An 11,909-nucleotide genomic window follows, 5' to 3' on the forward strand; every position below is an offset into this window, starting at 1 on the left:
CATCATATTTGAAGATTTTCTTTATGTCTAGATGTTAGATGAAACATGAGGGTGAGCACCACCATTTTCTTGAGCCTTTATGATGCTGATTTAATGAGGAAACAGGGAAGTGGGAAAGAAATGGAGACTACAGTCCATGTGGTCAGTGCTCCCACCAAATCTCACTATGGGTGAGGCTCGAGAAGGACTCTGATGTGACAGTGCTGAACACATTAATGGGCTTTTTTATATACAGGGAGGCAGACATGAAGGAAATGCTGCAAATTCAAGATATCTTGAATAAAGGAGTCAAAAGGGGGCTGATCCATCTATTCCAAATAACACACAACTTTATGCTATTTACAGTCCCTGCTTCCATGCAAGGTGGAGTCTTCTCTCTGTAGGAGGCAGTGGTGCCCCCGCACAGTTTCAACACATCCATATTCGGGATCATCTAAAATAAACTTCTTTGTGCAGGCTTTACTTTGCAACAGTTTTGTATCTTGCTCAGATATCACATTATGCTATAAACTGTATGCAACAGAGACTAATGGATTTTGGGGGTTTGTTTTTGGGTTTTTTCCCCCTGTAGAAATGGATCTACTAACTGCAATTATTCTCCTGGCTGCTTTGTTACACCACTCTGATGGACAGGTAGGAACATGCATCTGTGCAAAACACCCATAATTGACTCCTTTGTATAGAAATCTGACCTGATATAGTCTGACCTTCTGATCCCAGAGATTTAGAATTATGGGGTGCAAGTATAGTTAATATGTTAACATATTGAAGATGAACTGTCATTTTGTACAGATTATTATTATTGTTGTTGTTGTTGTTGTTGTTCTGGTTGAGCAACTTGGTCTAGTGGAAGGTGTCCCTGTATAAGACAGGGGCTTCGGAGCTGCTGGCTCATTGAGCTTCCAACCCAAATCATTCTGTGATCCTGCCTATCAAAATACTCTTCCCTTCATGGGGCTAATTTTAAAAAGACATTTTTCATAAATAAATGAATTTAAGGTTCAGAAATCAGATTCATAAATCTCCTAAAAAGGATTATGTTTGTAAAATACCTGCTATGAAGTTACTTGCATGAGAGGTATTTATCAATATCTTCTTAATGAATGAAAAGAAACAAGTACTTTAGGAAAGAAAATTATCATTTTCTCCAATATTTCTGAGGTGAACCTCAGAGGTGGTTACTGAGGTGCTGTAAGTTGATACTTTCCTTTACCTGAGCATAGCTACTGCCTAAAACTACTGGCTGAGATGTTATTTCTACCACCATAAATGTCTTAAGTTAAACAAGATTTATGAGACCAGTTATTGGTGTAGGTTCAGTTGACCAAACAAAAGTGACAAGAAGCTCATAATTTAACTTGTTTCTTATACTTCTGTTAACTGGGACCTTCACTGTTATTTTTTCCAGGATTTTCCATATAAAAATGTGAAAGCTTTCTCCTTTCCTCATGTTAAGTCTCAAAATGAAAAACAGATCCTTGAGCTACACAATGAAATACGGAGATCTGTAATTCCCACAGCCAGGAACATGCTGAAGATGGTGAGCTATGAATTACAGCTAGCCTGCTTTTCCCTTAAAGGAAATGATGGGGCAAACCCAGCATCAAAGGAAGCTGTGGGATGAAGGGATTAAGAGCAGCCTGATGAGAAGGACTTGGAGGTATTCATGGATGAGAAACTCAACATGAGCCAGCAAGATGCTTCAAGGGCTGGAGCACTTCTGCTCTGGATCCAGGCTGGGAAAGCTGGGGGTGTTCAGCCTGGAGAAGAGAAGGATCCAAAGACACCTTGGAGCCCCTTCTAGTGTTTAAAGGGGATCAATAAGAATGAGGAAAGACACTTTGTCAGGGCCTCTTGCAATAGCACAAGGGTTAATTGTTTTCAGCTAAAAGCAGGTAGATTAAAATTAGATATAGGAAGAAGATATTTATGATGAGGGTGGTGAGGCCCTGGCACAGGTTGCCCAGAGAAGATGTGGCTGCCCCATCACTGAATGTGTCAAGACCAGATTGGATGAGGCTCTAAGAAACCTGGTCGTGTTGAAGATGTCCCTGCTCATTGCACAGGGTTTAGACTAGGTGACCCTTCAAGGTCCATTCCCACCCACTCTATCTCTGATTCTCTGAATCTAAGAAGAGAAACAAACTCTGGATGAAGGAAAGAGCAAGGAGGGAGCGGGAGCCCAAGCAGCAGTTTCTGATTCTCACAGTCAGGAGGGCAAAAGAGACCTAGATCTGCAAAACTTCTCCCATCCCTGTCTTCCCTGATAGTCCTCGTTATCCCTGTCCCATGAGCAGATTAGCTGGTCAGTGCTTTGTGGTTAATCCTGCGTAGCAAGGCCTGAAACATTCCCCAGGTTCAAAGCACAGCTGATTTTAATCACCACAACTCAGATGCACCTGGGCTGAAAATCAGATTTATACCATTTAGTCCAGTGCACCCTGCAGTATTCATTCAGACACAAAGATGAAGGAAAGCAGTAGTAATGTTATAAAAACCCTTTTAATCAGCACCATCTGGAGATCAAGACTGTGTGATAGAACTGTCCAGGATAACGTGCTCTGAAACCTTTAAGAGTTGAAGAAATGTGGTTTCTGTGCCCCAGGAGAGTAAATCAGCACAACTCCTTTCTGTTGAGGGCCATGGCATTCAGTGCTCAATACCCAAGCCATTCCCTATGTTTTTTTTTTCCTTCTCATGGGCTGCACTAACCTATCTGTGACCTGGATACTTCTTCCTTTTTGTCTTTCAGGTGTGGAGTGAGAAAACTGCCAAAAATGCTCAGAAATGGGCAAATCAGTGTGGGATGAAAATCAGTCCAAGAGACAGGAGAGTTATTAATGGTACTGACAAGTACAGACCCTGAGCTGATGGGTTATTGACAGATTGCAGATGACCCCTGTTAATGTGAAATAGAAATAAGCAAGACTTTAATCTGTTGTAGATTAGCTTTTTAGGATTATTAGATGGAAGGTGTCCCTGTACATGGCAGGGAGGTTGGAACAAGATGATCTTTAAGTCCCTTCCAACCCAAACCATTCTATGATTCTGTGATTATTAAACACAAAACCATCATTTTTATCAGATAAACACTCTGAAAGACAACTTTTTGCAAGTCCTTAAAATCACAGGGCAAAATGAAAGGCATCACAGGCATATTTTTTAGCATATAGCTACAGCCCCTCTGTCGCACCTCCTGCTCTATACTTTGCTTCTCTCCTAATAAAATAGATTTACTTCTACTCCAGGTGTCAGCTGCGGTGAGAATGTGTTACTGTCATCCTACCCAAGAACATGGGCTGATGCAATTCAAGTGTGGTACAGTCAGTCCTCCAATTTCAAGTATGGATATGGACCAATCTCAAAAAATGTCAATATTGAGAGCTACACTCAGGTATGGAGACTTGAAACAAACTGCAGGGATACACCAGAATCACAGGAGTACACTTAAGCCAGCTGGGAGTAACTTATAATCAGGAAAAAAATTATCAATGTCATCAAACTATTATCTATAATCCATACTCTGATCCAAAGATTAACGATAAGCTAAAATTCTTTTCCATCTAATTAGGAGACAATGGAACCAGTATTTTTGAAGAGCTGTCCAAAAAGGAAATATTAGTCTGTAGAAAAACCTTTAATTTATAAATACATATTTTCTATACAGGAATAGAAATACATGATTAAGAAGTGTCAAAGTAAAATACCTATGATGAAAATACTTGAATTTCAACTTCAGTGCCTTCCAGAAACTGTGTTCAAAAACATTTGGAAATTGGAGGAAACTCATTTTTCTATGTATTCTTTATGACAGCTTAACTTTGAATTTAAAAGCTAACTAGAAAAAAATGAAAGGAAAAAAAAATATTTTCTGGTTCTGTCACTTTGTGAGGTTTTGGGGTTTTTTACAAGAACTGACTCTGAAATAATGTCTTTGTTTTTTTAATCTACAGCTAATCTGGTACAACAGTTACAAGGTGGGATGTGGAGTTTCCTACTGTCCTGCAGGCCCGTACAAGTACTTTTATGTCTGCCAATACTGCCCTGCGTACGTACTGCCTTCTTAGGAGTCGTGGTGATTATGGATATGTTTCCAAAACATCCTTGGCTATAGGATAGAATAATTGCAATCTGTTTTAACCATTTATACTTTTGAAAATACCAATGTGAATTGCAGGCTTAACAGCATGCTGAATATCAGTATTTCTTTTATTTTGCATTGAAAGTGATATTAGGGAAATTTCAGCAAATGAACAAGGGTTTATCTCTGTCAGAATCAGGCATCAGGCACAAAAAATGCTGTAATTTTGACCACAAAGGAGAAAATCAGATGTAAAGTGGAAGCCAACAGCAAATGAATATTCACAAAGGTAAAGAGCTGTATTTCAGAAGGGTTTTGCTGAAGTTTGGAGCAACTTGGTCTAGTGGGAGGTGTCCCTGCCCATGACAGGGTGTTGGAACTAAGTGATCTCTAAGGTCCCTTCCAACACAAACCAGTCTGTAATTCTGTGATTTTATGATTACCTCAATCAGTTGAAATCTTTCAGAGAAGCAGAGCTAGGAAGCACATGCATTTTTTTAGCAGACAATGCTATACATATACAATCAATCAATTAATTTTGTTTCTCTAAACCTTATTGTCCTTCTTATTTAAAATAAATTCTTTTTGTATTCTATAAATATCTGAAATTAAAACATGACTGCTTATGAAAATGTTTTTATCCAAAAACTTCTGGATGCCTTTTACTGTAATAAATAACAAACTTCTGTTAATGGCTCAGAGTTTCATGTTGATTTTTTTTTTTTTTTTGTAATTCTTTCAAATTTCAGAGGAAATAACCCAATGCAAATAGCTATGCCTTACAGAAGTGGACCAAAATGCGCTGACTGTCCTGGCCACTGTGACAAAGGACTTTGCAGTAAGTCACTCCATTCTCTTAAAAACACCCCACATTCTATAATATTCAAGACATTTTAATAGCAGAGCAAAAGTACAAAATTTATATAGACATGGACAATTGGAATTTCTGGAAAATGCAGAATCATCAAACCAGAGCTCAGTTTCCATACAATATTTCATGTGTTTGCTTCTCACTGTTTTATTTCAGCCAACCCTTGCAAGTATCAAGACCTCCTTGGAAACTGCAAAAATCTGAAAATGTTGTTTGGCTGTAGCCACTCACTGGTGAAGAAGAAGTGTCCTGCAAGCTGCAAATGCACCACTCAAATCATCTAAAGTCCTGCTGGGTGTCATCACAGCTGCTGAGAGATTATAAGGAAAGAGTAGAACTCACTGCAAAGTGTATTCACTCCCAGTGCATCTGCTCAGATTGACCTATAAATAATAATTTACCTGAAATCCGAGCATTACTTCAGTCTTAAATTAGACAAGTAGCTCAAAATAACCTCTAATGTTATTTTAGGTTTTGTAGAAATCATGTTTTAAGCTACTAATGTGTTACTTTGTGTCTTTCCTTGCAGTGGATCTGCCACTGATTTATTTCTTTTTAATGGGAAACCCACTTTTAAAACACTTCAGGTTTTTTTGCACAATTCGTTAGATGCCACTAAATTTTCGTCTGTTTTTTTTGATTGATAATGGAATGTCCTCCTGCTAAATAAACATATGATCTACCACCAGTTCACAAACAGAGCTTTTAATTAAAGTTATTTATAAATAAAGGGGTGGGTTTTTTAAATTTGGAAAATTCCTTATGGATATTTTAAGGTTCTTTTATACTTCATGTAAGTGTGGATGAGAAAGGAAAATAAGTACAAAGCAAAAAGGGAGGCAATTTTTTGTACATGCAAAATAAGAGGCCCACGTTGTATCTGCAACTTTTCCTCTGACCTAATCCCAAAAATTCTGCCACATCTGCCTGCTGATAAATGATAACTAAGGTGATAAATGATAACTTTATTCCTGTGGTTCTTTCCCACTAACCTTGCACCACACCGGGTGTCCCACCAGGCCTCCAGCTGCCCCTGGAAGGGTCCAGGTTTTCCATAGCCCTTGGATCACATAGACCTGCCTTGAGCAGGGCAGAACTCACTTGCCACTTTCCCTTCTTATTTAGCCCAGTAAAAATAGTTTTCTCCACTAGACTGCAATTCTAGATAAAGACACAAGAGGGTGAGCCATACCCAGACAATGAACCTGCATTGCTTTTTCATTTTTCTACCTGTATAAATTATATCCCCTTTTATTAGATATTAATTCTGTTCCTAGTCTGGCCTGGATATCTCCTTTTTTTTAGATATTAAAGTTCTGGGCTTATTCTTGCTTAAACAAAGATGCTTAGCTAATATTGGCTCAATAAATAATTAAAACATATAGAAACAGTTTGGCAGTGGTTTCCTCCCCTCTATTCTTTCATCTTGTTTCTGCTAGTCAAATAACCATCATATTAAAACAATTGAGAGTGTCGAATTAGGGAAATGTATGGTTTCCAGGACATAAATTAATTCTGGTAGCCTTGATTTTGTACCTTCCTGAAGCTCAGTTTCACCTTCATGACCACTGCCACCGTGCAAGGCTCCAAAGAAGCTGGAGAGAGACTTTTTACAATGGCATGGAACAGTAGGACAAGGGCAAATGGCTTCAAACTGAGAGAGGGCAGGGTTAGGTTGGATATTAGGAAGAAATTCTCTGCTTTGAGGGTGGTGAGGCCCTGGCACAGGTTACCCAGAGAAGCTGTGGCTGCCCCATCCCTGGCAGTGTTCAAGGCCGCGTTGGATGGAGCTTGGAGCACCCTGGGATAGTGGAAGTTGTCCCTGCCCATGGCAGGGAGTGGAACAAAATGATCTTTTATCTCCCTTCCAACCTAAACCTTGATTATATGATTTTTAGGGAGTGTAATGCTGGTGAAAATTTCCTAAAAAAACCTGTGTTTTCCTCAGAAAACACTAACCTGTAAAACCCCAGTACTCTTATGGAGGGATGCATCATTTTGGCAAAACTCTCAGGTGTTTTATGGGTTATTTTCCAAGTTTTTCCTCTTTCCTTCCCCTTTATCTGGGCCAATGAATATTTAACAAGGAATTAATTTATTATCAGAGATTTCTGATAGAGCTCCCTCCCCAGAGAGCCAAGTTTCAATGCTCTGGATATCCAGCTATGATGTTTGAGCATGGCAGCAGCAGGAGCTGGAAAGGATCTCCTACAACTTGAAGTGCTACCCTGGAGCAACAGACACCCTTCTGGGTTACTGCAGGGTATCCAGGCACAACCTTTGTGCTTTTGTACGAAATTTCAAAAGATTCTGCTTCCCTACTGATGTGGAATAGAACAAATAGGAGGTGAGATGAAATGCTGGAAATGCTGCCTGTGTGCTTCTGTTTCTCAGAGCTAGCATCAAGGAGTGCTTGGGATACTTCACTTTTTTGTACATGTCCCTGTGAAAGCTGAGATGCTGCTGAATATGGGTTTATCACACACAGATGGGGTAAAAGAAATTTGACATTTGCTGAGATCCAGCATGTCAAATGACTTTTCCCTCCATTACTTGCCTGTATTTTCACAAAGTTATTTTTCATACTGATGTCTTGACAGTGGCTTCATTTTTGATACTAAGATGTGCTTTTCAGTTTGTGTTGAATTGTGCTACCTTTTAGGTGTCAGTCCAGGCAAGAAGCAAATTTATGGTTCACAAGGAGCACATGTGCTGAGAGATGATATGAGCAACTACTACAGAACAAGTCTAAGCCTTATCTGTGGAGAGGGGTGTAAGAGCTCTTCAGCTGTTAACTCGCATAACAAGGGCCTTAAAAACAATTTTGAACAAAGGTTATGAAGTAACTTAACAGTATGACAGTTTTGGAAAAAAGAATATTTTTGATATTTAAAATGCCCCAATGGCAGCAGTTCCATTACCAAATTTGGCCTCTGGGCTAAACCAAAGGGAAGGTCATCACTTTCAGTATCCCAATGTCTTGCTGAGTGTCATGGGCCAGTATCACCCCTGTTTTTCTCCATCTATTGCTATGTTAGAGCAAATCTTCCACAAAACTAGCCTCACTCTTGTTCTTGACAAATCTCACCAACAGGTTAACATGAAATTACAGAATCATTAAGGTCAGAAAACACCTTCACCATTAAACCACGACCTCAAGTGCCACTTCCACATGCCATTTAAACACCTTCTGGGTTGGTGACATCACCACTTCCCAGAACTGCCCATTCCAATGTCTGACAACCCATTCCATGGAGAAATTTTCCTGAATACCCTATCTAAATCTTCCCTGGCACAACTTGAGGCTACTCCCTCAAGACCTCATACTAAATAGAAAGCAAGGGCTGGAAACCTTCACACGACATTTAAAATTTTTATTGTCAGAATATCCAATTTATTCCCATAAAATAAAATCATGGCAAGATGTTTGAGCAAGCCCAAGCAGAAAAGGTCCATTAGAGCAGGGACAGGAAAAGATGTTCCCCACCCCTGGGCTGCTCCCATCACTCCAGGAAAAGCTGCCAAAAATGGGATTCCTCTAATGTAAAGGCCATGGTTATACTGTGAAAAACAGGAGATGGACTCTCTAATTAAAAACTTTCTTGACAGCTCCTGTCTCCACTCTAGGCTGTGAGCAAGACTTTTAACCCCCAAGCAAGACATTTGACCTGTGAGCTTCAGCCTCACCAACTGCAAGGCAGAGATAAACTCACACTGTAGGGGCAAGGAAGATTAATTAGTGAACGCTGAGAAAGAGGCCACAAAGCTCTAGGTCCTGCAAATGATAATATCACAGTTGATAGCCACACCTCCAGCATAATTATATCTCAGTTTAACCACAAGCCAAAGGAGACAGGGGGCACTGGGAGATAGAAGCGAGGATGTGACACTCCCTCCCAACCCACTGGTGACGTCTGAGGTTCCTGGGCTGGTCACTGGGCTCAACCCTCTGCTCTGGGGTCCTCAGACTGCTCCCCAGGACTGACAGATACTCTGCCACCAGCATCAATAACAATGCTGGAAGAAAGGCAAATTTTAGGAAAAGTTGAGGTAGCAAACTGGCATGCAAAAGAGCCAAGTTAAATATTAATTTGGTTATTGATGGAAAGCCCAAGGCTCAACACATGTAACTGGAAATTACTCTTTAAAATTATCATCAGATTCTTGGGTTTTTTTCTCCACAGAAATGACCGTCTGAAATCAAATTGTGCTTTTCACTTGATGTTTTGCATCATTAACACTCCTCTGCTTTCTTCTCTTCTCCCACTGGTCCATGAAGTGCTGAAAGTAAAAGAGGAAAGTCCTGGATGCCACATGAAAATCAAATCATGGCTTTTATTTATTTTGTTGAATGAACCAGAAGATTTTTTATTTCAAGCACTGACTTTAAACCAACAGGGTTTTCTTAGGGCATTCAAAACCATTCATCTATCTTCTTTAAAAAGTCTTTTCCCAATGTAAAAAAATTCCAGAAAACTACACTAAAGATAACAAAGGAAGTTTTATCTTCTATTAAATGTGTTATTTTTATTTAGTGATATACAGCATTCTTTGTGCAGGCACATATGATAAGTTTCCCACCGACTGATTGCTGAAGGGTCAAAAGAGGCTTATTTTGGCAAAAATGGAACTGTAGCCCTTGTGATTTTTGCACAGGACTGACACATTGAGGGACATTTTCTGAGCGCTACTGCTTCTGAAGCACAGAAATTACAGAATTTCAGTAAATTGAAAGCAAGAATGGATACACCTCTTATGTAAATGTGGCTGTGCAACTCCGGTCAGATGATGGAGGTGATTTTCGACTCTCACCCAACAACATACCTGAAAATGTCTCCTAAAAGAGACTCTTAATTTGATGCTTTTTTCTAGGAGTGTTTCCTGTGCAGATGCCACTATTTCTTATGGCAGAAGATATTTCTCATCATCTTGCATTTTATTCTTTATTTTCAGCACAAAACCAAGAGATATATATACACACACATATATGCTTCATTAAGAAATTTAGTGAAGAAAGTCAGTTTCTAAGCATTAGAACTGGAAAGGTCATCAGCAGCCTTCCACCTGAATGAAGAAGGACATAAAAATTTTACAGAGAGCAAAATATTTCTTGAAGGTATTATGTGGTAACCTACAATTGCAGGAAAAGTCCTCAATGACCTAAAATTCCATGCTCCTGAAGAGACAAATGCTGGGTGAGTGAAGAGGTAAAAAATGTCAGTCAATAAATTAGGTGTTGGAAGCAGTGATTATGCTTCTTCCATGGATAGCAGTGTCTCAGTGTTCATGAGGAAATCAACTTATAAATGGGAAAGGAGAAAAATGGCAATGGAAAAGAAGTGTGTAAAGAATCTGGAGGGGAAAGGTAAAATGAAAACAAGTTGTAGAGTGTGAAGGCAGGGAGACAAACCTTGTGATAAGGAAGAAGCCACCCAAAGATGTGGAAATTTGTTCAGCAGGTAAAAATAGCCAGAAATATCAACAATCACCAAGCCTAGTATTTAATAATGAGCATTGAGGAGGTTTTAGCCTCCTTGAAGCCTCTCTTACCACCTGCCCATGGCCCAGGAGCATCATTTTGGCTCAGTCTGTTTCTGGTCTTGCTTTTTGCCCTGCCTCCTAGATGAGCTTTGGACTATCCTTTCTGTAATCAATAAACATAAGGATGGGTACATTAGAAACAGAAAACCAATCCAGGCCATTTTGACACAATATTAACCATAACGTGTCGTAAACCAAACTTCAATCTTTGGATCCTAGGTTATTCCAGAGGCCTTGCACTAAGAGTCTTTGCAGATCTAAACAGATCAGTTGTGCAAACCAGTGTAAAGATTTTTATCCAGCTTTGCATGAGTTTTTTAACACTCTATGCATGCTTTAGAGGTAAATGAGAAGTATCTAAGGATAATGTAGCATCTAATGAGCTATAGCACAAAAGATTGTACCTTTCACAGCTTGGAATGAACATTTCAGAGACTGGATTTTTCCACCGAGGTAATTTTTCCTTCCATACTCATACTTATTTGCTCTCAATTCATTGTAGTACCTCCTGTGTTGGCTTGTCCCGGAAGGGGCGTTGTATTTTAGATAGTAAGTTGAGTTGTAGTTGTTCATTGAATTTGTCCTTGGCCCATTGTGAGGAAATAATAAATTTATCTTGTCAGTTCAATAGCACAGGACTACTTCGGGATATTCAGTGATTTAGCACCTACTTCCTGACAATTAAAAAACAGTCATGTAAATTAATTATGAAAGTGACAAATCATGTCTTCCATCAGGTCAGTATTCAAGCTGCAAAGAAGTCCCCACTTGCCTAACCTCCTCAGCCAGCTGGAGGAGATGTTAGTTGTACACAGGAAAAACAAACAATATGGGAGTTTCTTATAGGAATTTGTTATGTACTAATTGTTCTACCCACATTGTAACTTGTGCCAAGGTCAAAATGATTAGAATTTGTGGGTCAGGGTGAAAACATGTACGAAATGCACGTTTATGTTGGGGTTTAACTTGTGCTGTGGCCCAGAGTTTACAGCACTCACTGAGTCATAGAAATTTGGTATTTACTGTCTCCCTCTGGCTTGACAAATCCTTGTGTGGATCAGACCAGCCATTTCATGCTACCACTAAACCACAGCGTGATGCTGTACCATGGAGAACATCCGAGCTCAGCCTCCAGAGGCTGATGATTGTATAAATGATGGAAGAACCACACTTAGCAGGAGGTTTTCTGGGATTGCTCAGATTGACCTGTGCTTGTGTCTGCTGATCTAATTAAGGAATGCATCATGAAAGGCCACTGAGGAACAAAAGACTTATGGAATCATAGAATCACAGAATGGTGTGGATTGGGAGTGACCTAAAATAACATCCTTTTCCAAGCCCTTCCCATGGACAGGGACACCTTCCACTATCCCAGGTTACTCCAAGCCCCATCCAACCTGGCCTTGGACACTTCCA

The 11,909-nt window shown here is 39.7% G+C and overlaps 1 protein-coding gene across 1 annotated transcript; it reads left to right on the forward strand.

Annotated features, from left to right (window-relative positions):
* The first annotated feature begins 229 nt into the window (after positions 1–229).
* On the forward strand, positions 230–5,459 carry LOC137470169 (cysteine-rich venom protein-like). Its single transcript, XM_068183222.1, has 7 exons — positions 230–633; positions 1,409–1,540; positions 2,753–2,843; positions 3,249–3,394; positions 3,954–4,048; positions 4,831–4,919; positions 5,109–5,459. The coding sequence occupies exons 1-7, from the start codon at positions 574–576 to the stop codon at positions 5,234–5,236; spliced, it is 741 nt and encodes a 246-aa protein (XP_068039323.1). The 5' UTR covers positions 230–573; the 3' UTR covers positions 5,237–5,459.
* Positions 5,460–11,909: the final 6,450 nt, after the last annotated feature.

This window comes from Anomalospiza imberbis, chromosome 3 (assembly GCF_031753505.1).
Source record: "Anomalospiza imberbis isolate Cuckoo-Finch-1a 21T00152 chromosome 3, ASM3175350v1, whole genome shotgun sequence".
NCBI lineage: Eukaryota > Metazoa > Chordata > Aves > Passeriformes > Viduidae > Anomalospiza > Anomalospiza imberbis.

Bases quoted from the DNA above. Each gene is read 5' to 3' on its own strand.
- LOC137470169 (XM_068183222.1), top strand. From the start codon at position 574: ATGGATCTACTAACTGCAATTATTCTCCTGGCTGCTTTGTTACACCAC. The intron at 2,844-3,248 runs GTACTGACAAGT...CTTCTACTCCAG, and splicing joins AGACAGGAGAGTTATTAATG to GTGTCAGCTGCGGTGAGAAT. The intron at 4,049-4,830 runs GTACGTACTGCC...TTCAAATTTCAG, and splicing joins GTCTGCCAATACTGCCCTGC to AGGAAATAACCCAATGCAAA.